The sequence below is a fragment of the Salminus brasiliensis genome, chromosome 9 (genome assembly GCF_030463535.1).
Source record: "Salminus brasiliensis chromosome 9, fSalBra1.hap2, whole genome shotgun sequence".
Taxonomy (NCBI): Eukaryota; Metazoa; Chordata; class Actinopteri; order Characiformes; family Bryconidae; genus Salminus; species Salminus brasiliensis.
This window is the reverse complement of record NC_132886.1, coordinates 40481782-40509095: the sequence shown is the minus strand read 5'-3', so window position 1 is coordinate 40509095 and position 27314 is coordinate 40481782. Positions and strand designations below refer to the sequence as shown.

The following is a 27314-nucleotide window of genomic DNA, read 5'->3' as shown; positions in this document are numbered from 1 at the left end:
CTATTGAAATGTGATTAAATCAGTTAATTGTGTAATTAATTACATTTTGAGTGGAATTACATTCGGGACTGGTGGGTTCGGGTCTGCACTTTTGAGGTTTCGGCTTGTTTTGTTGTTTTTTTCTGCAGAACACAGCTGTAAACTCAGCGATCACTGCTCTCGTGCTGACGGACTCTGATATGGATGGATTGGGTTTTTAAATTCTGCACATTCCTCAGTTTTTCCATCTGTTTCTTATTCATTACAATATTTAACCACAAACTAGAAAAGTGCTTTTTCCTCAAGTCCAGGGAGTTGCTAGGCTGTTGCTATGTGGTTGCTATGAAGTAGCTGGGTGGTTGCTGCTGTGTTGCTAGGTGGTTGTTATGGTGCTGCTAAGTAGTTTGCTAGGTGGCTGTTTTGGTGTTCCACATGGTGGCTATGAGGTTGTGATGGTGCTGCTAAGTGTCTGCTTTGCTATTCCAGGTGATTGCTAAAGGACTGCTAAATGTTGCTACGGTGTTGTTAGGTGGTTTCCACGGTATTCTAGGTAGTTGTTGCTGATGGCGTTGCAAAGTAGTTTGTTAAGTGGTTGCTATGATGTTGTAAGATGGTTGCTATAGTATATCAGGTGCTTGCTATGTGGTTGTAATGGTGTTGTTAGGTGGCTGCTGCGGTATTCCCTGATGATTGCTGTAAGTGTTTGATAAGGGGTTGTCAGGTGATTGCTATAGTATCCCAGGTGGTTGTTATGGTGTTGCTAAGTAGTTTTATATGTGGATGCTATGGCATCCCTGCTGTATTCTCTGTATCTGAGGTGGTTGCAAAGGTGCTGTTAGGTGATTGATGTGGTATACCAGGTTGTTGCTATGGGGTTGTAATAGCATTCCAGGTGATTGCTATAGTAAGTGTTTGCAAAGGTGTTGCTGCTATGGTATCTCAGGTGGATGTTGTGATGTTGCCAAGTAGTTTGCTTGGCGATTGCTGTAGTGTTGCTAGGTGGTTGCTATGGTGTTGTTCGGTGACTTTGTTGTTTTTGGTATAGCAGGTGGTTGCTATGTGATTGCTGAGGACAGTGACAGTGTAGCGGAGTTAGGGCAGTTGTGGCTTGGTGGTTGGAGCGCTGGGGCTTTAACCACAGGGTTGTGGGTTCGAATGGCGAGGCCTGCCAAGCTGCCACTGTTGGTCTGGGATGTGTGACGAGACGGAGTTAAAACCAACACCATTCCGATTCCTTTAGTTCTGAGCGTAGATTCTGATGAACTTCCCGAAAAGACCGCACCAAGAGAGACTCTCCTGAATGATGAGAGGGAGGGACGGAGTGTGACACGTCTCACAAAGAGTGATCTAAGGGGGAAGGGAGTCGAGACGTGCTAAAATTAGGAGTGTGTGAGAGTGTGAACACAACACTCACTACTGAGATCAGGACGTGCTGAGCTGCACTGCTCAAGAGCGATGGAGCAAAACACACAGACCCCTATGAGATCAGCCATAACATTATAACCACTGGCAGATAAGGTGAGGAACATAAAGGCTCTTTTCCAGGGGTGGATCTACATCATCTGAGACAAGAACCTATACTGTACCCCCCCCCCCCCCCCCCCCCCACACACACACATCTAGCCCCCTCAGACCCTCAGATCTGCCTCGCTTCCATCCCTTTTTCAATTCTCTCGCATCTCCCGCCTCCCCCGCGCTCTGATTGGCCGCCAGCCCGCTCCAGCCAGCGCCCCTCCACTCAGCGCACGCCGGGGGCGTGGCCTGCGTGGCTGCGGGTGAATCTCGCTGCACGGACTCAGACTCTCCTCAGCTCTCCCCTCAGAGATGACAGCGACTCAAGAGCCTCAGCACCACGACCAGGTAGACTGACACCGGCTTCGTAGGCACCGCACCGACATTACACAGCAGGGACACTCTTAAAAAGACGATTTGGGGGGCAAAACGCCCCCGTTTTGGGTGTTTTTTTGGCGGCGCGAGCGCTAGCTAGTTAGTCCAGCAGTCAGAAAGCGGACCTAACGGTCAAACCGGCACAGATACAAACGCTACGGCCGGTTTCTGAGGTACAGTTTGCGTGTTTCTGTGGGAAAGTGTGTGTTTTCGGGCTGTGTAAGGTGTTTAAAGTTTCACTTTACTCAGGCAGGCTTGAATTACCACCAGCTAGACTTACTTAGCGAGCTGTGTGAACACCTGCAGTGTTGGATAACTCTAAATGAGGATTGGGATTGGAAGTGAGGCTTGTATCGTGTCGAATTTCACGTAAACTGGACTTAAATTAAATATAATGTAGGTGATATATGTGGAAAGTGCTTTTTTGTGTTTATCTGGGTGATTTTTTAGCATTTAGAGGTGGAATTCAACTAAATTAGGTGCGGAGAGTAAAAATCCAGTCCGGGATTTTGTTCCAGCTGCCTGGGCGCCGCTGCTGCAGCTGTGCTGCAGCAGCGGCGCCCAGGCAGTTGGAACAAAATCCCGGACTGGATTTTTACAGGCTGTCCTTATTACAGCCTTTCACAGGTGGATTTTTACTTTTTAGACCTGGATTGGCCAAATCTGACAGCAGGTGTGCATTTAAATACATCTGGACACACATTCAAAACATTTTGGAGTGTTGATTGAACATCTGGAGTGTTTCATTAATAAAAATTAACACTTGGAGCGTCAATGTTTTAATAATTCAGCTGGATGTGTATTAAGATCTGTAAGATAAAGAAAATATTTCAATGAATATTTGTAGTTAAGATAAAATTAGCATCAAAATCAAGCAACAGTGGGCGGTCCAGCTCACAATAGGATTTCCCTGATGTTCTGGAGATGTTCTGACCCAGTCATTGTCTTCAACGCCTTCGTCACCTTCAAGAACGGACTGTTCACCTGATGCCTAAGGTGTAGATCCAGCCTTTGACTGTCTCTGACCCCTGTGGATGGAGATAATCAGTGTTTGTAATAATGTCCAGCTGGACTAATATCAGCAGTAATTCTACACCGTATGTGTTCAGCACTGAGGAATAGGACACTCTCAGGACTAAATATGAGCTGAGATATTTTCTATAAGCGCTACGGTAGTGTATATTTTATTATATTGTATATTATTTCCGCTGTCAAGGCAACATGGTGGCCGTGGTCCGATTTTTTTTATGTTGAGCAGCGAGGTTACTTGTAGGATGCTCTATTTTAGATTGTCGCACATTAAATATATCCCGCAGTTGAGAATTCACTCCTGCAGCGTTGCTTTAGCCCTACAGTGTTTTATTCGTACTGTATAATTCAACACTGTAAGTGTTATTTTTTACACTGTAGATGTTTTATTGATTCACGCCCAGATGTGACGTCCGTATTTTTAAAATACTGATAATTAATCATCATTGTCATCAGTATCATTTCTTTTTGAAATATGGACTGCATGTAGATCTCCTCTGTTTTATCAGCAGATGGCTATCAGTGCGCATATTTCTACAGACATATCTGAGCAGGCGAGTAGGCTGGACGGCTGTTTTTATTGTGAACATGGTCAGAAATAGCAGAACACTGGCAGGCAGAAACTTACCAGGTACAGGAGGGTACATAAGGGAGCAAAGAAGACAGTTAAAGGCTAAAACTGTGGAAAATTAAAGGATAAAGAACACTTGGGTGAAGATAAGGTACGACCAACAGTGCAGAGCAAAGACAAAACTGCAGGCAAAACCACATACTACCCGTACTGAGCAGTAAATGGCAAAGCATTGCGTTAAAGGGTTATTAAATAATTATTTATGCTAAATTACTACTAAGAAATAGACAATCTGCACATTTCTGCTTATCCCTGGATCCAATCATTTACATAATAATAATAATTATAAGTGACACAAGATACAACTAGTTGTATGGGTGGTCTTTCAATACCTACTTACAGTAACAGTGTGTGAAACTACCTCCACCATGTTTGGAGGCTGTGCTTTAACCTGGCTAGCTCTCACTGTGAGCTGTTGATGAAACTACCTCCACCATGTTTGGAGGCTGTGCTTTAACCTGGCTAGCTCTCACTGTGAGCTGTTGATGAAACTACCTCCACCATGTTTGGAGGCTGTGCTTTAACCTGGCTAGCTCTCACTGTGAGCTGTTGATGAAACTACCTCCACCAAGAGGAGTTTCAAATAATGTAGAAGTGAATTATGGGATTTCTACACACACCTCAGCATGAAAATGCACACTGTTATGGTACAAAAACAGTCTTGTCTTGAGTAATAGATCCCTGATTATCGTTATAATTTGCAGATGAGGTTGCTACAGGAGCATGAAAATATGACTAGAATAAATGTGTTGTTATTCCTTGTGTTTTGTTGTATAAAATTATACACAGTTACATAATTAATAACACAAACCATTTACATAATGAATTACATTGATTTACATTCATACACACGGCATGTCTCAGGTTTCTTTGCTGCGAGTAAGCAATAATATGAAAGTACAATATGACATTGTCCTTTCTGTTGACTACCGAGTCTTCTGATTTAGCCTTTTGTCATGGAACCTGCGATCGAATGACATTGCGTCTAGTTTGAGAGCATTTCACTAACCTTGCCGCCGAGGAGAAAAGAAATACGAGTGGGCCGCATCCTCGGTTTGGAGAGCAGTTGAATGTCCTGCCAACGGTCTATTATTTACACTTGAAATAGCTTATTTCCACAATATTTCAGACTGTAGCTGTGAACACCCACTCACTGAACTGGACAGATGGCAAACATAATAGTGACTCTTTATTTCACTTCTTTATCCCACCCGCCAGTTAGCGTGCCAGTCGGTGCCAGAGCGAGGCAACCTGTGAGTCTCGCCATTAAAATCAATTAACCCAAACTCCTGCATCTGTTGTTTTCCGATTCATTCCTGACCACCCATTAATCACGTCTCTAACCGACCTTGCATTCGTCTCCGCACTTAACCCTTCACAATTACCACTAGCGATTGAAAGAGGGTTGTGGTCCAATAAGCTTTATTTCTGACCTGTAGTTCATTGAAATATGAATATAAATAATGGTGTGTAGATTCTAAACACTCACTCTGGACCAAATCAGAGTCTGTAAGTAGGAGAGGAAATGTGTATTATGATTGGAATTGGATGATTTTTTCATGTCAGGAGTCTACTTAGCCCAAAGAAGGTGGCCTAGCCAGCTAAAGGCCACTGCACAGTGGAATAGAGGCTTTGGCTGCTCTTCCAGAAGGTACATATAGTGCAATAAGCAGCTAATGCTCATACTAGTGGAGAGAGCACCTCTTCAGAAAAGCCATGATAACTAGAGCTGGGCAATATGACAATATTTTATTGTATCGTGATACATTTTGTGATCTTGGTACACAGTATGCTTTTATGTGTATATCGTGGATATCAGAGCCCTTCAAGCTTTAAGTACGGCTCGGCCTGACCCGCCATCCCTCAAAATCCACAGAAGACAAGCGCCCAGACTTTTTTCTGTCCTGGCACCAGAGTGGTGGAACGAACTTCCCCTGGGTGTCCGAACAGCAGAGTCCAACGCTCGCTGTCTTCAAACCCAGACTGAAGACCCTCATCTTCTGAGAGTACTTGGGCGAATAGCAGAGTGGTCACCTTACTGACTTGTATCTTTGATTTATTAGTCTATTCAAACTAGCTGAGGTTTTTCTTGGGTAAATAGCAAAGCACTTTTGTAAGTCGCTCTGGAGAAGAGCGTCTGCTAAATGTCTTAAATGTAAATGTATCAGCAGTGCTTAAAGAGCACTGGTTATCTGCATGTTTCATTACAAAGAGTGTACACAGTCTTATTCAATTCAATAGAGTGAAGCATATTTTGAGTAACAATCACAGTACTCAGTATGGGAGAGTATTTGGACAGCAGTTTTTAAATATTCTACGCTGTTGGTGCATTTTTTCTGCATGACAAAATATTGCGATAAATATGGTATGTTGTAAAAATGTCTTTAAATATCGTGATATCCAATTTTTTCCATATCACCCACCGCTAGTGATAACACAAAGTTGATAACTTTGGCTAAGGTGAAAGTGGGAAAGACACCTTGAAGGATCCATGAAAGCTTAAAATATCAAATAGTACATTAGAGTTTAAACGTTCTCATGGTGAGGAACCTTGTGCTGTCTGAACTCTGAGTTTCTGATCTGTTCAGCCCAAAGAAGGAAGACTAGGCTACTAGGGAGCTTTCTGAAGGTCCATTAGGTACAATATGCTACTAAAGCACATGTAAGGCCTCTGCAGGAGAGTGTTGATGAACAAGAGGCTCAACAAGAAGCTAGTAACTCTGACTAAGGTAAAAGCCTGCTGTGAAATGTTAACGACCATGTCCTTTGAAGGTCAGTGAAAGACGTTTAAAAAAGGGCAAAGGACGCCTCGAAGGAGGAAAGCTTGAAATATCGAATAGTAAATTAGGGTTTAGGGCTGCCTGAACTTTGCGTCTTACATCTGGTCTGAGTTTCTGATCGGTAGCCAGCTAAAGGCCAACTAAAGAAGAAGCGTCTGCTGCAGCTCCAGAGGGTACATATGGAACAAAGAGGAGAGGAAAGTGTTGGTAAACAACAAGCTCAAGAAGAAACTCGACAAGGAGCTCTGGAAACTTTGGCTAAGGTGAAAGCCGACGATTAGCATTTGCCTGTTTATCTCAAAGGCTTCAGACTGACACCTTTCTCGGTTCGACTCTCCCGCCACGTCACCTGCTGCGAATATTAACCCTTTTATTCGCTGTGAGCGACCATGTCCTCTGAAAGTCAGTGAAAGACGTTAAAAAAAGTGGAAAGGACGCCTTGAAGGAGCCGTGAGTTGTGTACGCCTGGAACAGGATTAATGAACTCAGGCGAGAACCGCTCTGTGTTTAAAGAGGGGGATGCTTATCACAGCCTCTCAAGCAGCACTCGTACACTTGAGCCCCAAAGTAGGTCTCTCTGATGACAATGATTAGGGTTTAGGCACAGACGGAATAGCTGTCTGAGAATAGCTTTGAGATTCGGTTCAGGAAAGGGGCTATATTTGGAGTGGCGCCACTGATAAAGTGGGTCTAATAGACGGGATTAATTGGGAGCTGCGCTCGACGTTTAGAGCCGAGATAAAATAGAACAGCGGCGTGAAGTACAATTATGAGCAATCGGTTCCGGCTGGAAGGACGAACGTGTTGGTGTTATTGGACTCTGGCCACACCTGAAAGGCATTGTCTGTTTTAACCCTTAACCAGGGATCGCAGTCAGCTCTGTCGGGAACACAGGTTTCTTTGTGTCGGACGATCCTGGCGATTCAGAGCATTTCGGACCGATCCGAGACTTGTTGAAGAAAAGATCTGAGGCATCTACTGTGATTACACAACAGATGAAGATTAAGTGGTGAATTGATTTTTCATTCATTCATCGACCCAGAGGAGGAGCTGAGCAGCTTCTGTTGGACGTCGTCAAGTTTGATTTCACTGCTGTAAAGAAAATGAACATGGTGTACTGGTTTGGAGGAAGCAGTGGGTTTGCCGAAGGAACTGAAAGTTGCATGCTCAACACCAACGTCTTGTACTGTCAGCTTAATAGGAATTCCTCACCCAGACCTTGGGACTGATGTTCTAATGGATGGTTGCACCTGGGTTGTCATGCTCCCAGAGGCTTGGTATTGATACTGATAGCAAGTTCACTGTTACAGTGCTCAATAAGGCAAGATCCCACTTTCTGAACTCCAAGGTCACACTTCCTGGACGTTGATTGGCAAACATAAAAGTGCATTTTCTGAACGCTCAGAATGGTTGCACAGCTAATGTGGACTTCCACTTCCAGGCACTTCCAGATTGGCTGTTGCTAAATGGTTGCTATGGTGTGTTTCAGGTGGTTGCTGTGGTGTTCATGGATTTGGTTCATGGAATTTCACGTGAAGAACCTTTAAATTGGTAAATAACCTTTACATGTTCTTCACACATGACAAAACCATGAACAAAGTATGGTTCTTCTCTGGCATCACTCAAAGGAACCTGTGTAGCACCTCTGTTTTTAATAGCCTTGTCTAAACTACAATGTTGTTGGTGAATTTCCTTTGAGAATCGTTTTAGCCCAAATCTAGCCTTAGTCTAGGTCTGAGAAATGTTTTGGGCTCACAAAATTAATTCAAATAGTTGTATCGTTTTGACAGATGAAACGATCGAGGACACCTTCTGCTTTACCAGCTAAAGATGAAGGAAATTAACTGCAACACTGTCAACAACACTTCTGCTATCCAATCCTAATCCCAGTTCAGATAAATTCTCAGCTGAGATCCAAACCCTAATTCCAACGCTGTTATTAAACAGCACGCTGTCACACCTCGCTTAATCTGTATTTTCATTTTCACTGTCCCAAGAACCTGCTGTTGGTTCCACACTTTAATTCCTCACTCTCAACCCATTCTTCTCTGTGGCGGAATCATGGCTGGGCGATATGATCGATTTTGTTATTGTGAAACACAATATGCTATTCTAAGCATATCTAGGTTATCGTCAGTGCTTAAAGAGCACTGATCAACCTCAAGTTTCATTTCATACAGTGTAATTAGACTGGTTTAAGTGGATGAAGTGTAGCATATTTAGAGAACAATCCCTGTCTGGGAGAGTACTTTTGGATAGTAGTTTTTAAGATTATGTTGCTACTGATGTATTTTGATCAGTATAGGGTATCATGAAAATGTCTTTAAATGTCATGACAGAGAATTTTTACCACATCGCCCAGCCCTAGGTGGAACCCTTTTGTAGATGGTTCTTCATAGAAAAATGCCTATACTGTAAAAATATTTATTTATCAGTATTTATTTGAGTTGAATAAACCCAGCTCAGCTGCTTGTTTCAATATTTTAGCTTGACTGAATTGACCACTTTTTTACAGCGTACTAGTTAAAAGAACCCTGTTTCAGAACTAGGTAGAAGCCGTTTGGCTCAGATTGTAAGATTAATAACTCAATAAGTCTGGAGAGTAAGTAGCAAGACATCACTGTCTGTTTTTTCCTCACCTCGTCACACTGCGAGAGCTCACCGGGCCTCATTACTTTCCTTGGTCGTAGCAGCTGTAGCTGACAGCACTATGGTGGGCTTATTTACACATTTCCATGCCCCCATAGGGAGACCTCCGCTCAGACATCTACCTTTAATAGCCTGTGTCTTTCCACAGTCAAGAAAGAGGACTAAAAATACACGCAGACACCTATGATCAGCCAGCGAGAGTGTTGGCATATGCTTGACTGCTGTGTGGGAGGGTTGCTGAGGAATGCTGTGATATTGTGACTTTAGCTGTGATGGAGCTCTTTCCTGCTCTGTTTCAGCAGCACACAGCCACTTACAGATCCTACTGACCTTCTCCTGACACCCCACCTTTCAAACACCCATCCTCCGCTTAGGCAGTAGACATCGTTAACACAAGCGTGAGAGGCGCTTCAATTTTGCTGCAGAATAATAAAGTGTAGGCTCATGGCAAACACGGAGTTTGATGCTGAAGCCTTATCTGCTCCACAGGGTTGTCATCCGACAGCATACCAATCCTAACAAGAACTAGAACAATCCCAGCAAGAACGCAGTGGGAATTTGGGAGAACTAGAAACAGGTTCCAATCCCGTTCCTAATCCTGGTTCTCACAAGTTCCCATCAGAAATACGGACATGTTCCCTCCAGAGATACCAATCCTAATCCCAGTTCTAGATTTTCTACTTCCTTTTTCGTGCTGGAAACAGAAGCATATTTTTTATTGAGCAGTCGATACGTTTACCCGTCAGACTCTGGATCACACCTGTAGTTCTCTGTAGTGATGTCCAGCGGCTATTTATGCTCAAAGGCCTGTACCTGGTAATGCCAGCTTGGTTCTGCACAAAGGTGGTCCTGTCTCCTGATGCTCGGGTGGATTTCTCTACTGAGATTAATTCTACGATAGAGAGAGAGAGAGATTTAAAAAGCCCACTGTTTTATTGAATGTTTGATTATAGTGTAATAATAAGGTGTAATTATGTGCAGAGGTTGGCACTAATCTAAAGTGTATTATGTTTGATGTATAACAGAATCGTCTGACTGACAGCTAGTACTCTCTCTCTGTCTGTCTCTCTATCTCTCTCACACACACACACTCTCTCTCTCTCCTATCTCTCTGTCTCTCTCTCACACACACACACACAATCTCCCTGTCTATTTTGTTCTTTCTCTGTCTCTCTCTCTCTCTCTCTCTCTCTCTCTGTCTTTCTCTCTCTCTCTCTCTGTCTCTCTCTCTGTCTTTCTCTCTCTCTCTCTCTCTCTCTCTCTGTCTCTCTCTTCGTCTCTCTGTCTCTGTCTCTCTATCCTATCTCTCTCTCTCTCTCTGTCTTTCTCTCTCTCTCTCTCTCTCTCTCTCTCTCTCTCTCTCTCTGTCTCTCTCTTCGTCTCTCTGTCTCTGTCTCTCTATCCTATCTCTCTCTCTCTCTGTCTCTCTCTCTGTGTCTCTCTCTTCGTCTCTCTCTGTCTCTCTTTCTCTCTCTGTCTTTCTGTCTCTCTCTTTGTCTCTCTCTCTGTATCTCTCTCTCTGTCTCTCTCTTCATCTCTCTGTCTCTCTCTCTCTCTCTCTGTCTTTCTCTCTCTCTGTCTCTCTCTCTGTGTCTCTCTCTTCGTCTCTCTCTGTCTTTCTGTCTCTCTCTTTGTCTCTCTCTCTGTATCTCTCTCTCTCTCTCTCTCTCTCTTCATCTCTCTCTCTCTCTGTCTCTCTCTCTCCTCTCTCTCTCTCTCTCTCTCTCTGTCTCTCTCTTCATCTCTCTCTCTCTTCATCTCTCTCTGTCTCTCTCTCTCCTCTCTCTCTCTCTCTGTCTCTCTCTCTCCTCTCTCTCTCTCTGTCTCTCTCTTCGTCTCTCTCTCTCTGTCTCTCTCTCTCCTCTCTCTCTCTGTCTCTCTCTTCGTCTCTCTCTCTCTGTCTCTCTCTTCGTCTCTGTCTCTCTCTTTCTCTGTCTTTCTCTCTCTCGCTCTCTCTCTCTCTGTTTAGAACCTCTCTTTTTTCACACTGATGTATCTAGAACCTGAATGCTTGTTAAACGAGTGTTCTTTTACCAGTAGAACCTAAATACAATGCTTTTTATATTTGCTTTAACACTGATGTGTTTAGAACCAAAACACTGTGCTCATTTTTGCCCACACTGGACCTGGGCAGTGTTGTCCGGCCTCTGGACTTTTATTCTGAAATTACCAGTGGCAGTGATGTCATGACCCCGCCCCCTCACTCTTGGCTGTCTCCAAACTAGCAGTTCTGCTCTGGTCTGTCTGGTGCTGGAAAAGCTGTCTTTTAAAGACAGTGATCGGGATTTAACTCTGGTGAAAAGTGAAAGTGGCCCAGAGTTGGGCCGGGTCTGTCTGTCTGTCTGTCTGCCTGTCTGTGTGAGAGAGATCCCCGCTGGCTCCTCCTCCCTGCGCTGCTCTGGAGTAAACAGAGCCGGCTGCTGAAGGCATGTGTGTGGATGTTAGCTGGTCTCTGAGCTAAATTACTCGCTGAGAGTTGATGACAGGTCAGGGTTAGTCTTGCTGTGATGTGTGATGTGTGTATCCTGTCTGTGTGTTACTCTGATCCTGAGTTATGAGGCCTAGAACACCGGATACCTGATCCAGCTAAGTTTATATCTGTCTTTTATATTGAAATTTCAATTTTCTGATCATAGAGTTCTCCTTTCACTTTGCTGTGTTTGGAACCCAGATGTGGTTGTTATTCTTTAAAATGAGCGTTCTCTTCTTCAGCACTGATGTGCTTAGAACCTAAAGAAGGTTGGGCGTTCTCTTCTTCAGCACCGATGTGTTTAGAACCTAAAACATTTTTATTAATGTTCCTTCACACTGATGTGCTTAGAACCTAAAGAAGGTTGAGCGTTCTCTTCTTCAGCACTGATGTGTTTAGAACCTAAAACATTTTTATTAATGTTCCTTCACACTGATGTGCTTAGAACCTAAAGAAGGTTGGGCGTTCTCTTCTTCAGCACTGATGTGTTTAGAACCTAAAGAAGGTTGGGCGTTCTCTTCTTCAGCACTGATGTGCTTAGAACCTAAAGAAGGTTGGGCGTTCTCTTCTTCAGCACTGATGTGCTTAGAACCTAAAGAAGGTTGGGCGTTCTCTTCTTCAGCACTGATGTGCTTAGAACCTAAAGAAGGTTGGGCGTTCTCTTCTTCAGCACCGATGTGTTTAGAACCTAAAACATTTTTATTAATGTTCCTTCACACTGATGTGCTTAGAACCTAAAGAAGGTTGGGCGTTCTCTTCTTCAGCACTGATGTGTTTAGAACCTAAAGAAGGTTGGGCGTTTTCTTCTTTAGCACTGATGTGTTTAGAACCTAAGCACCCCTGGATTAGTTTTGAAGATGATCATCATGATGTTTTTTGAAGTTTGTCGTAGTTACGATGGATGTTCCCCCGGTTTCTGAACAGTGTAACGTGCGTAGCGTTCTGTTGAGCTCTGAGATAACGTGTGGTTCTGCCAGCCTTCCCACTTCTACACAGCTTTGCTGGAGTTTCTGAGGGTTTGCTGTATTTGTCCACCACCCACTCATCCACCTCAGAGGCAAATCACTGCACGTCCCGACAGGATCCTGATTCCCTTGCCGTAGGAAGCAAACCTTGTTTTTAGAAAAAGGCTCCAGTCCATCATCTGTAGCTGTTGTGAAAATGTTGCAGATGGCACCATCCCTCTCAGCCCCCAACCCTTCCACGTCAATCCCCACCGGGAACGCAAACTCCGCTGCTTTCGTCTGCGTTTCTATGGCAATGCAGGTTTCCCTAATCTGTTGTAACGAAAGAATGTGTCTTTCTGGCAGCTCTTCATTATCCTCACCACGTTTCTGATGGACGATGTAGTTCATCGCTGTGGTCAGAGATGTGGTGTTGCGTCAGCGATCGCTCTCGCTCTCTTCAGAGGCTTCATTTGTTCGGCCACAACTTCAGGTTGCCTTCCAGCAGCTGCCAGCGGAGGGAGGTAATCTGACGATACTCGTACTTTACCTTGCATTACACTTTCAAAGGCCTCACCTTTTTCTCTGCTGCACCTCATTCCAGTCCAGACTCCCTTTCGGTTTGAGTTTAAGGCATTACTCTTGGTTCGAAGGACACTAATTGGTCTCTTAAGGTCTGTTTTAACGTTCCCTTCAGTTACTGATCTCCCACATGTGCTCATCAATCAGCCGCTCCATTTCGCTGTGCTAAAGTGCCCCTCGCTGAGCAGTTGGCACTAAGTGCTTTGTTCGAGATACGCTGTCAGTTTCATTTGCGCTGCGACTAAGATATAAAGCGAGCACCTTAACGCCAGCGTAGTCCGGCGCTAGGTGCTGTCAAAACCACATCAGCCGAGCGTATCGATTTCTTTCGGAGGTACTCGGCTCAACTTAACTGCGCAAAAACTCTGCAAAGGCCTTTTGTCCACTGCACGCCAGGCTGTCACCCGCTTGGACACGCTCCACACATAATGTGCAGTACAATAAATCTTAATGAAAGCAGTCACCTATCGCTAGTAAGTCTGATCTGGAACCAGCGTTGACACAATAGAACAAAAACGGCCTTATCTGTCTCCAGAATGGAGCGTTAATATTGAACTAAACCACCGACTGTAGTTTGGAAATCCCATATGAGACACCAGAGACTTATGAAATAGTCTAGTCGATTAATATCATTGACATTAATGACGAATCTCCCAGCCATTCCACCACAGTAGCCATGAAGGGATGGCAGAAGGCATGTTCGATTTTACTGACCAGTTACACATGACAATTTTAGTTTTTTACTCATTTATAAATGTCTAGTAGGCTAAACAATTAATATTTCATCATGGAGACCCTACAGCTGTCTCAGAATGTCTCAGCATATTCTATGTTAATGTCATGTATTTTGCAAATAGCTTAGCATGCTATGAGAACTAACTAACGCGGATAGCATGTCCATGTGGGGCCTGTATGGGTTGCACAACCAGAAAGTTTTGTCCTTGGGTTCCATGTTGGCCCCACCAGGCATATACATGCCCACAAGGGTCCCACCAGGGTCAGTGATGGGACCAGTAGGGGTTAAGTATGAGCCCTATTTAGGTTGTGCAATGAATACAGGGTCTAGATGGGACTCGTGAGATTCGGGTGGGCCCACTCCGAGCTCATGCCCACCTGAAACCCACCTAGCCTACCTTCCATTTGTCTGTATAGGGGTGATTGATTAATTGAAAATTAATCAAAACCAACGTTCAGATCCGTAGATATTCAGTATCGATTATTTATTATTTTTTAAATATGTATATTTTTAAAAGTATTAAAATCCTGCTTTTGTTGGAGTAACTGTCTCTACTGTCCAGGGAAGAAGGCTGGAGGATCTCCACCTCACCCCAGCATCTCCAACTCATCCCAATCAAAAGTACTGGATGGAGCTCCACCACCATCATTCCAGAGAACACAGTTCTTCCACTGCTCCACAGCTCAGTGCTGGGGGGCTTTATATTTAGTAAAAACCACTGAAGAGGTAATCGCTCAATCGTGCACCATAGCTAACCATGCAACCGTGCCACTGTAGCCTAACCTAATTGAGTTGCCTAGAACCCTGAACCGTACGCTGCTCAGTGCTTAGCGCTGCAGGCTTTCGATCAAACTGAAAGACTGCAGCCGCCTCGATGCTTTCGGTTTCGCAGACGGCGTGAACACACAGTAAGCCATGCTAGTCATTTTTGGTGTCAGCGTATGGAGAGCCGTGTAGTACAAAGGTTCCACAAAGGTGCAATCGGCTTTGTGAAGGTTCTTCACATGCCTGCATGTAAAGGCTCTCGTCTTGTACCGAAACCGTCTCTTCCTCTCCGGTTTCCCACGTATGTCTTTGTTGTTTTTCGACAGCTCGAGCAGCTTCAGAGCCGACGTCGCCCCCGGTCTCAGCTCTGACACGCAGACGGCTTTAATTCCTGCTCTCTGGGATTCTCTCAAAAAGCTCCAGCCTGCCACGGGCTAAAACTAATGAGCACACGCTTTCTCCTGTTCAGTCTTACCTCTCATCATACAGTTCAAGGTTATCACACACAGGGCTTGTTTTCCAGCTCTTGTCTTCTATCCAGAACGTCTCACAGACTCCGGTATGGCCTACCAAGGACTAACAATACCTTGTGGAAAACATCAGAAACTCGTGTTGTCGTAAGTGTGGTTGATTTTAAAAGTTTCAGTATCTCTTATTGATAATAATCATAATAATGTAATGCTACATTAATAGATTAAAGGAAAACTCGTCCTCTGCTACTTTTACTATCAGGAATCCCATGTTATGTTCAGTATGAGTATATTCTTTGTCTAGAGGGCAGCTCTTTTGTTTTTTTGGTGGCAGAAACAATCAAACGTCATGTTTAAAAGAAGTAAAAGACGTCTCATACTCATAATACTTTACTGCTTGTACTGCAGTAAAAATAGAGCAACGCAGCTGCAGAATCAACAGTCGCAAAAATGTCTGCAAATTCCTGCTGGATCCTGCTGAGAGAACCAGCCATTTAAAATACTTTGAATCCTGATGCAGAAGAATGTTGCTGATGTCTTCATAATTCTCTCAGTGTCTTTGTAGATCTTCAGCTTGGCATCCTCTCATTGGAAGACTGTCTGGTTCAGAAACAGGTTACCTGATAGTGCTTTCAAGGCCAGTCTAAAAGTTTTCTGAATTCATTTTTGAGAACTGGGTAATAAGATACTCCACAGCCGTGTGTCAGAGGCTTCACAATGGCCTGGATGGTAATGCGATTGTGAAACGGCAGTGCAAAGCTCATGAAAACAAACAAACAAAAAAAGGTCTTTGGTGCTCGGAGTATATCTATTTATGCAGTCCGTCACACAAAGCAATTAGCCGCAACAAAGGTCATCCGCAAAAATCAATAAATTTTCAATTATGGCTCAACAGCTGTGCGCCGGGTTTCGCTGCCGTCCCCGCGCTGATTGCATTGAGAGATCTCATTTCGATTTCTGCGTTCCTCTCGAGGTTTTAGAGCCGGGCTGACAATTCTCTGATAAATGCAGGAGCAAGTTGATTTTGAAGATTTTGATTTTGCTTGTTTTTTAGGCTCTGCAGAGGTCAGGCTGAGAGCTCTCGGAGAGATTCAGAGATCTGATCACACTGCGGAGGACTTCCTGTTTCTGTTAGGGATCACTTTTCTCGAAACCTGAACCTGAGAACCTCCTGCAATGGCTGAATATTGATGATATACAAGGTCAGATCTTAACAGGCAGATATTCTTCATTTTTCAGCTTGTATTGATTGCCCTGAGCTCCACTTATAGCGATACTTCTTTTTTTAAATTCTGTATTCTTTTTTAGAACAGTGGGAAACTTTACACTTAGTTCTTATAGAGGCAGCAGTACAGGTACAGAATTTTATACGCCTCAAAGTGTACAGTCAAGATCACTGTTGCTTAGGAAAGGGAGGAGAGATTATTCATTATTCTCTATTTAAAGACAAATGGTGTTAAACACTTAGACCATTACTTTTAGTCCAGTACTTTATTCCTGTAATCTCAACGAAAAAGGTCCTCATTTCCATTCGGTGCAAATAATTAACCATCTCCATGAAGAGGTGTAGAGTGGAGGGGGTTTCTTTTCAGCCCACATTTTGTAATTGCTTTTTTTTCCCCTTTTCGCTGCTTAAAGTACCTTTAACAAGTAGGTTCACATTTTTGTGAAGTTATGGAAAGTTATGGAACTTTTTTGCAGTGTTAACAACCTTCATCAAAGTCATTTAGTTCAATAAAGTGAGTGGAAGTTGGTTTTGCTTGATATGGGCCCTTTAACAAGCCCTTTAACCGGGTCACTACTGGTCACCGTTTTTAAAACCGAGTTCAGCCTTGTTGACGGTTGTTGTTTCTACCTGATTTTTAAAGTGCTTCTGTTCTGTTGGCAGCCTCTGAGCCAAAGCAGAAGGGTAGGACCTGATCTGTAAGAGCACCCTGATATTCAATAATTCAGCTAAAGCAGAGCACACAGGAGGGTAAAACACTGCCGCTGTGAATTATTAAACACCCGTGTTTATTGGGAGTTAGACGACAACTCAAAGAAGCTTTATCTGCCAGATAAATAAGAAACCCTGAAGACACTGCACTGGGGTGGATGGATGTCCTTAAGGATATCCACATTGCATTATGGGTGTGCAGGGCCTTTCCATCGTAGCTGGAGGAGCCCTGATTTCTTCTTTCTGCTTTCACATTATTGATGCTTTTTTTTTTGGTCAATCTATCCACCTTTTTTTAAACTCAGGAATACATTGACAACGCAGTCGATTGATAGATCAGTAGATTGCGTAGAAATGGTAGACCAGGTTAAAGAATTATATATGCAACAAAATTAGCCAATTAACCTACCCACTCGCTAGGACTCCACCCATCACTTGAAATGACACTAGGAGGGTGAGGATAAGCATAAGCCATCCTCTGAGATTTGTGAAGGCGGCTTCTTCGGTTCTTTCCGAACTGCTGGCAACGCAGCATCACTAGGCAGTTAACGAAGAAAGCACCGAAGCTGGGGAACATCGCAAAGCCGCGGAATAACCCGTACAGCCTGTGGTCCATGCTAGCAATATATATTAGTCTTAAAGGCACAGTAACAGGGTGGTAAAATGCAGGTGTAAATACTGGATAAATACACTGTATATTGAGGCTTTAATGGTAAAAGGTTCCCTTTTAGGAACACGACTGGTTGTTGCTTCTTGTGGGGCGTCCAGGTCCTGAGCTGTATTCGAGTAGGAGTTTCAGATGACCCTCTTTTGGGTCATGTTTTGCGGATGTGGTTTAATAATGGAAGATGTAATATTTGCTAAGCTGGGATGAGCAGAATTGAAGTGCAATGTATCGTCGCAGTGAGAATAAGAAGTCGCGAGAGCTACCCGTGTGTCCTCCTCCACCTCCCGTCCGGTATCACATGGTGTGGTTTCTGCTTTCAGGGACATTAATAGCTGAAGTGCGCTGGCCAACCCATCTGTGTGTTGTCCTGTCGCGGTTATCTGGTTCAAAGAACATTTGGACCCCTTGGTACTTCTGACAGTGGACTAATTGCCCCTATTCAGGTATTTAGTGCCTTCGGTTTGCACAGCCTCCAAGTTTCCAAAAGGATGTTGGCACATTGAAATGGCTCCAGATGCAGAAGCCCAGGCCATTCCTGAACCTGATACCCTACTGGCATGCATTCTTAATTTAGCAGTTACCATTGATTATTTATTAAGGACACGGGGAAGAGATTCTCAATGAAGTCAAGTATGAGATTTGACTGCGCACTCTTCTACAAGAGGCATCCCAAGGCTCGTCAGGGGAACCGGTATCAAATATAGAGTCTGTAAACATACACCGATCATCTAGAACGTAAAAGCTACTGACAGGTCAAGTGAAGAACATTGATTATCTGGTTCCAGTGGCTCCTGTCTAGAGGTGGATATCTCGGGCAGCAAGTAAACAGTCAGTTCTTGATGGTGATGTGTTGCATAAGGCATGAGGGTCTGATACACTCTGACAAGAGCCAAATTAATTGTAATGGATAGACGATGGTCTTCAAATTAAGTGGCAATCATTAGGGGTCCAAGCACTGTGTGCCATTTGGGAGCCAATAGAACACAAATGATTTGTGTAGATTATTTATAATAGATATAGTTAATGTCTCAAAAAAGCAGATTTTCAGACATGACCTGAATTTGCATAGTTGTTCCTGCTAGGAATGATGCCCCCGTAGCTGCCACAGGGGTTTGGTTTCTGAACCTGCCACTGTTTCACAGCTCATGAGTTTTAATGTCTGAATAATTGTTATTGTTTTGTTGACCTTTTTAGATTTAATTGCTGAATATCCTCACTGAGAGTGCACTGTGAGCTCTGGTCAAGCCAAGCAAAGTAACTGACCCATTATGCACTTTTTGGACAGAAGTATTGGGACACCTGCTCATTCAAATGTATAAAAAAATCCCAAAAGAACTGGTTGGAGCACCACCATCATTCCAGAGAACATAGTTCTTCCAATGCTGGGGGGCTTTATATGGGAATTTCCCCACTGCGGGACTAATAAAGGACTATCTTATCTTATCTTATCTTACCCCTCTAGGCCACACGTGTTGGCATTGGTGCCAATAGGTTGGTGTTTATCTTCTCCAGAGAGTCCTATTCTATTGGTATCTACAGAGTCAGTGTCCTAGAGTTGTAGAGACTAGCCTGATGATATTCACGTGATGCCGTGAGTCGACCCAGCTGAGTGGACTTAGTAATCCTAGTAACGATTCCCATCCCTGCCAGCACCTCTTGACACCTACACTCTCTTCGCTCACTGCCCATTGTCTCATATCCTCTTGGTTCCCTTGGAAACAGACTTGGATATCAAAAGCAGTCGACTTATCCCTTCACGAGGAGCGAGGAGATACTTCAACTGCCCTGTAGAAGCAACGCAAACACACCAGGGCTTCTGAATGAGGAGGGCCAGGGGTCCTGATCTGCAGGTTCTGATCCTTTGGAGTAAGATTAAATGAACAGTGGGGAGTTGATCCTGGCTCTACTGTGGCTCGCACCTCAACACCTTTGATGTTTATTGAAGAACGTTGAGTTGTTGACTTCAGGACTTTACATGTTTGAGGTTAGACATTTGGTTCAAGTCTTCAAAGCTTTCAGATGATATGATCTCGCAGTATCCAGAGTCTCACTGTTTACATGACGACAGCTAAGATATTGGATATTAGATTAAACTAATATCCAGGCAATGGTGGGGTGTCTCAGAGGTTAGTACACTAGGTTATTGATGACAGGGTTGTGGGTTCGATACCCAGGCTCGGCAAGCTGCCACTGTTGGACCCTTGAGCAAGGCCCTTAACCCACTGCATGCCAACGCAGTCGGTGTGCAGCTACAAAGCTTGTGTAGCTTCTTCAGCTGCCTTCTATGGAACCGATTCTTCATTGTTCTCTCTTACAGCCTCTCCTCCTCTCTGATTTGACCTTCTCAAGCCACTAGCTTGAGCTGCTCTGATGCAGGCAGTACAGATTGCTGTGTGGAGGATCTATAGATCTGTATGCAATCTGAGCTAATGCACAAGATGACTATTTGGATGTAGTGGAGATCTAATGGACAGCCAGTACAGATAACTTTGCAGATGTTTTGTAGATCTGTCTTTGGATTTCATAGGCAAACACCACACACACACAGTACACATGGGGCATATCGTTGGACAGTTCCCCTTCATTAGTTTAAGGTGGAATTAGACGTTTGCTGTGTAACACCAGCTCAAAATCGTGGCTTCTCTGGATTTCTGGATTTCTGCATGGTCAGTTTTCCACCCACCCTTTGCACTGTATCTCTATTCCTCAGAGACGATCTGTGAGAGGATCTGTGCTGCGGTGGTTGGCTGTTGTCGTTGGTGAATATATGACTGTGACGAGGTCTATATCTTATGAAACACTTCCACAGTCGTATCGGTGCGTCTGGTAAGTGAGCATCGGAACACGATCTTATCTCCTGTTCTCCTCTCTAACACCTGCAGCCGGCAGAGAGGGGTGCGAACACGGCGAAGGTCCTGGTTCGGCGTTTCTCGCAGAGCGGTGGAAGCTGTTATTTCAGTGTTCGGAAAAGTGGAGGTTAAGTGTTTGACAGGGAGCCAGATGAACACGGCAGACAGTACCGGAGCGCGAGTTTCCTCTGACAGTCGCTTCAGGCGCAGAGCGGCACAAATAACAGCAGCTAATTCTCTAAAGTGGAACGCCGGCGACTTATTTCTGCACGACTGTCGTACAGCAAATACTAAACTCCGCTATTAACGTCACACCTCGCCAGAAACAGCTCCCTTTCTTGTTTCAGGGAGTGCTGTTGTGGCGGTGAGTGCTTTTATTTCTCTGTAGGCTATTCAGGCTCTTCAGAGAACATCTGAGATCGGAGCGCCGTCCTCTTTTCACCTCGTTTTCTTTACGTACAATAAATCTATATGCGACGGAACTCGAGCAGTTCTGCCACTGTTTTTACGCCGTGGCTCAGTGCGAATGTAATTGTAAACAAAAGTGTCAGTCTTCCCACGGGGTGCTGCTCTTCACACACACCATAATTCAGTTTCTTCACTTTGCTTTTCTTCTTTACGGATAATACGCCCAGCTGTGAGTCCCTGCAATAAAAAGTTCTGTGGCTCAACACAGCCTGAAGAGTCCCTTTTTTAGTGACGTTTTAGGAGTACTGGACACAATCAGGTTATTTTCACTGGGAAGTACATTGAGGGTGACCCGCACTTTCGCAGTAGCTGGAGCATTTATGATAAACGTAATTGAAAATAATGTAATGTTGAATCAACTTAATCTAAAATCAGGAAAGGTAAATAAATAAATGATAAAAAACAATAAAAATGAAACAATCTATACTAGTGAATTATATGATATAATAAACAAATTAAGATTTAACCAAAATTAGGAGACAAAAAGATATATATAAGTATCTCCTGGCATTAAAAATGAACTAATAAAATAAATAATAGGGCTGGGCGATATGGTAACAATACTATATTACGATATTTAAGGACTTTTTCATGATACACGATGTTTATCATGGTACATAATACAGAATAAAAACATCTGTAGCGACAGATTCTTAAAAACTAGTATTCAGATACTCTGCCGTTATAAATACAAGGAATTTACACAGTCTAATTACACTGTTAGTAATGAAACTGTCAGAAACTGTCCACAGGCTTCATGTTCAAGGACTCTTAAGTTGATGTTTGGTTCAGGTCATGTTCAGTGGTTTAAGTATTCACGTGTTTGGTTCAGTGATTGGAGTCACCTGAGGCTGGGGTATAAAGGGAGCTCACGCGAGCTCTCACTCGTTGCCGAGAATTGTACTTCTAGGTCTAGGTCTGTTTATAGTGTTCTCTAGAGGTCCCTCTTTGAGAGATTCATGTTCAAGAGGAGTTCGTTTCTTAGCTGTCCGGTCGGTTGCCTGGAGGATTCGGCGACCGATTCCCTGGAGTTCGAGTCAAGTAAGTTCAGTTGCGTCTGACGAGCGCGGTATCACATTTGTTTAGTTTCACTGGCCCTGCCGGTGACGATTATCCCTTGTTATTGCTGAGTTCTTGTGTTTTCCCCTGTTTACTTTAATAAATCATGCATCATAAATGCATTAAGCTCTGGCGGTATCCTCCACATACTGTGTATCACGATATGATAAAATATCGTCACGTTGCCCAGCTCTTAAATACGTCAAAGTACAATTTTGAAACAGTAAAAGAAAAAAAATTATATTTAAAACAAAACTAAAATCTAAAACTAAAACTAAAAGGTAAAAATCTAAGCTTCAGCACAGCCTTTAACTAATTTGTAGTGGGAAGGTCTTAGAATTTACTTAAAAAAAAACCCTTAAACTTAATTGATAAAATAAATGAAAAAACGAATTAATTCAAATAAAAGCCTAAAAGAAAAACTGAAAGGGTTCATGTAATGACTAATATTTAAAGCAGAGGCTTTCTGTGGATGCTTGTTTTTTATGAGCAGGAAAAGAGCTGGAAACTGTAAAAGCAGCTGTGGTACGGCCGAGCCACAAAGCCTGTTTCAGGTTCATTTTCACTGAACCCAATCAGAGCGAGTGAGTACAGCACTACAGTTCTGAGGACGACAACCTCTTCATTTCTGTAGGTTCCAGCTGGCTAATTAATTTTTTGAAGTACCTCTGTGTGGATCTGCCTGAAGTTGCTTTTGTTCGAGACTGAATGTAACGTACATAACCTGAACCGAGAGGACGCGGCTCTGCTGATGTGGTGAGTTCAGACCTTATTAGGACTGTTCAGTTTGATGCTGCTTTGCTCTGTCAGGGTCATCACTAAAGGCTAAAGGCTATGGTGAGAGAGCGGCCACCCTCATGCTTTAGAGTGCGCCATGTCATTCATTTCACAGTCCAGGTCTGTATACGCATGCTGGACAGCAGGTTAGACCTGAGGACACCTGATATGATTGCAGGGAGGTGCTGTATAATGCCATGAATATTGCATGGTGAACACTAGGCCTGGGCGATATGGTAAAAATACTATATCACGATACACAATACTTACCACGATACATGTGCTATTCAGACACTCTCCCGTACTGAATACAGTGATTTTCATTCATCTGCTGAACTTCACCCAATGAAACCAGTCTAATTACACTGTTGGTAATGAAACCTGCAGCTGATCAGTGTTCTTTAAGCGCTGGCGATGTTCTCCATATGCTTAGAAAAGCATACTGTGAATCACAATAACAGAATTTATCACAATACAATAAATCGTCATGTTGCCCAGCCCAGGTGGATGCTGAATAATTCATAGTACATACTGAACAAATCATTGTGGATACTGAATTAGTTGGAGTACTTACTGCATAATTCGTCATAATTACAGAATGATTAATACTTGATACTGAATATTTCATGGTGGATACTTAATAAATCATAGTGCATATTGAATAATTCATAGTGGATACTGAATAATTCATAGTGGATACTGAATAATTCATGGTGGATATTGAATAATTCATGGTGGATATTGAATAATTCATAGTGGATACTGAATAAATCATAGTAGATACTGAATAATTCATAGTGGATACTGAATAATTCATAGTAGATACTGATTAATTCATAGTGGATATTGAATAATTCATAGTAGATACTGAATAATTTATAGTAGATACTGAATAATTCATGGTGGATACTAAATAAATGCTCCAGTACAGTTTCTTTTGAAACAACCAAGTTGTAGACTCTGGTTTCTTTATGAGTCTCCATGCAAGTGCTGGACAGCAGCAGCAGCAGCCAGGCTCATTTATTTATCACAGCCAGCAGCCTTATCTCTCACGCTGCTGCAGCCCCGCATGGCAGTGAGCATATTGGATTTAGAAATTATAGAAGACTCAGACAGTCTTCGACACCGCCTTGTTCATTTCACATAAATAATTCACCCTCAGACCGACAGGAACGGCTAGTTACACCACAGCGAACCAACAAACACACACTTAGTGTTTATTGTTTCTTGCCTTCATGAATGCCTTAGTCGTGGTTGTGTTCAGAGGTGCACAATGATACCCAAATCATATCAATATCGACAGGTGATTGTTTAAAGGGGCGGGGGAGTGGGGGGGGGGCGTCTTTTCAGTGAGAGATCTGAGGGATGTATAGAGCACCTGTGAACATTAGAAATATGAACATCATAATAAGTTTTTATCTCCTCATTAAAACACTGATATTATAATAAACACTAATAATAACACTCTTACAGAAAGTGGTGGTGTTTCTCCATCACGGTGTTCATCATCAGAACATCTCCAAAGTTCTCCTCATGGAGTCTAGTATTATTTAGAGTTCTCCTCAGATCAACACCTGGTTTGGTGGTAAATCAGGGCTTAATGATGGTAAATCAGGTGAGCTGCTGCTGCTGCTGCTGCTGATGGAGTTGAACACATCCTCCATGCTGTGCTGGCTGGACTGGGGGGCGTCCAGGAGAACCCTGGAGGAACCGAGCTCTGTTCTTCAGACTAGCTCACCGACAAGATCTCACTACTTTCTTTCTTCAGAATGAGAAGCTCTTGTTTCTCCTTTTTACTGGATTTATGTTCAGCTGCTTTATCTGTTCTGATCAGATCTGGAGCTTCTACAGTAGAACTCTCTCACTGCTGAGAGACGGGGAGGTAGGGGGATGGAATTAGGGGCCTAAAACATCTGTATATGGAAAGATGCTGACAAAATTAGGCCTGATCTGAGATGACCCGGTGCTTCTGTTCTTGATAGACGTAACGTCTGAGTAAAATCTCTTTTACTCAACGTTGTCTTTCAGTTTTTTCATCTCATGAATCTAAAGCGGCCTTTTAGAGCAGAACAGAGGATTTCGAGTGCTGTCTGGATCTCCATGGTGCGAAGTCTACTAATCAGCGCTTAGATTGAATCCTCCCTCCTCGTCCTCAGCTGTGATTCATCTCCACTCTTATTATCTCCTGATCTGTGAAGGACGATGGACTTCAGCTTCTGTGGCGAAGCCAGCTGGACCCTAAGCTGAATGGGTTCTGTATCAGCCAGGCAAACAAACCCTTTCACAAGACAAGAACTTGTAAAAGTTAAGCACCCAAATGGTGCAAGGAGTTCTCAAAGTTCTATGTGGAACCATTGCCTTTACTATAGAACCCGTAAAGAAGGCTCTAGATCCACCACTTTCTCTATTCTGTTGGACGTTTAGGATTGATCATCACCCCACCCCACCTCCATCCCCAATTCCCCCCAACTCCTCCCTTACAAAGCATTGGATGGAGCAACACCAGAGAGTCATTCCAGAGAGCACCAGTAACACCCCTGATAGGTTCATCATGTTGATCTGCTCCAGAGAGTCCTATTCTATTGGCAGTACTTCTTCTCTACAGGGACTAGACAAGCTGTAATGGGTGAAACTTAAAATAGCTGAATGCATTCATTAGAAAGGGTGTCCACAAACATTTGGACATGTAGTGTTGTGTACACAGTCTTCAGATCCTACTGTTCTGACTGCATATATACCGCTGACTGGCCGCTCAGGTTGACTGGAGTTACTATAGCAACTGTCATGTCAAAGTGAGCTTTATTGCCGTTGAAACAGAAGTAGTTAGTAGTTAGTGCCATGTTTGACAAAACGGTCCAGGGTGACTTAAAGCAGTCTGCATTAGCTTACCTTAAACGCCATGGATCTGAAGTGGAATACAAGATTTTAGCCCAGTGTGTGTGTGTGTGTGTGGGTGTGTGTGGGTGTGTGTGTGGGTGTGTGTGGGTGTGTGTGGGTGTGTGTGTGGGTGTGTGTGGGTGGGTGTGGGTGGGTGTGTGGGTGTGTGTGGGTGTGTGTGTGGGTGTGTGTGGGTGTGTGTGGGTGGGTGTGTGGGTGTGTGTGGGTGTGTGTGTGGGTGTGTGGGTGTGTGTGGGGAGCGAGGTTAGCGTACCTGTTTTGAATTTTCAGCTGCAGGAAGGCCAGTACTCCCATTCTCACTCTCTCGCTACATGACCCGTGGGGTGTTCTCACATCAGTCATAATTCTTCTAATTATTTTGATATTTATTAATTAATTACTTAATTAATTAATTTTAAGGTTTGCCTTTTTTTTAAACATGTAACCAGACCTGCACTTTTTTCACAGGTAGACACTCACTGACCACTGACTTTATGTTTATTTGGGTTTATTCTAATGTTATATAGAGTTAATTACAGATAGACACTCTCACTGACCACTGACTTTGTTTATTTGGGTTTATTCTAATGTTATATAGAGTTAATTACAGATAGACACTCTCACTGACCACTGACTTTGTTTATTTGGGTTTATTCTAATGTTATATAGAGTTAATTACAGGTAGACATTCTTACTGACCGCTGACTTTATGATTATTTGGGTTTATTTTAATGTTATATAGAGTTAATTACAGGTAGACATTCTTACTGACCGCTGACTTTATGATTATTTGGGTTTATTTTAATGTTATATAGAGTTAATTACAGGTAGGCACTCTTACTGACGGCTGACTTTATGATTATTTGGGTTTATTCTAATGTTATATAGAGTTAATTACAGGTAGACACTCTCACTGACCGCTGACATTATGATTATTTGGGTTTATTCTAATGTTATATGGAGTTGTACAGGTAGACACTCTCACTGACTTTGTGATTATGTGTTTTAAGGTTATGTAGTTTAATGGCACCAACTTGTTTGGTCTGAACCAAAATAGTAGGTGTGAAAGGTGCCACAAACCACCGTCCAACCAGAAGAGGTGGTCTCGGTCCAGATCAGCTGAACCATGTTCTGGTTCGTTTGCAGTGTAAAAACACTTTTGATGGTTCAGACTTTCAGGCCAGTTACAGGATGTTGAGGCAGGCTATCATCACCCATCAGACCACAGAGGAAGAACCAATCGGTATCAAGTATAGGAAGACTAGGAAGAGTCAGCTGACGTAGGCGATGGCGCCGGGACGTAGGCGTATCGCATTTTCTGAGGATGAGACAGGGCTGTTCTAAGACTAACGTCTGTCTGATTAAACAGTAATTAAGAGTTTGGGTTTGTTGTATTATTAATGACCTCCTGCAGCTGATAAAGAGGGAGGTTGTAATTCTGCTCGTCAGGCGTCTGATCGTTTCTGGTGGCTGATTCAGAGTGTTGGACTGTTTCAGGCAGCAGGCTTAGTGAATCCGGCTCACGGGAACACTCTCCTTGCTCCAGGTCCTCTACTGCTTTCAGACCCCACGGTAGAACATCAGACAGCCTGCTTCTGTTGTGTCACGCTGGATTTTTTGGAATTGGCTCCTCCGTTGGCTCTCACTGCCTGAGTGTTTGATGTCTCTCTCACCGTGATGGACGACAGCGTCAGCTTTTGCACTGGAGCCAACTGCACTCTAAATAAAAAGCACTGAAAAAACAGAGGAACCGTCTGCA

The 27314-nt window shown here is 43.4% G+C and overlaps 1 protein-coding gene across 2 annotated transcripts in view; it reads left to right on the top strand.

Moving 5' to 3' along the window:
• The window catches only part of dpp6b (dipeptidyl-peptidase 6b), a 148252-nt gene that overhangs the window by 40067 nt on the left and 80871 nt on the right, over positions 1-27314 (top strand). Inside the window, exon 1 of one of the 2 annotated variants that reach the window (XM_072688448.1) lies at positions 1738-1839. The exons of the other annotated variant lie outside the window; for it this stretch is intronic. Coding sequence (XP_072544549.1) covers positions 1804-1839 — 36 coding nt within the window. The 5' untranslated portion in view covers positions 1738-1803. Of the gene's footprint in view, positions 1-1737; positions 1840-27314 lie in introns of those variants that run through there. 2 annotated transcript variants of the gene reach the window in all.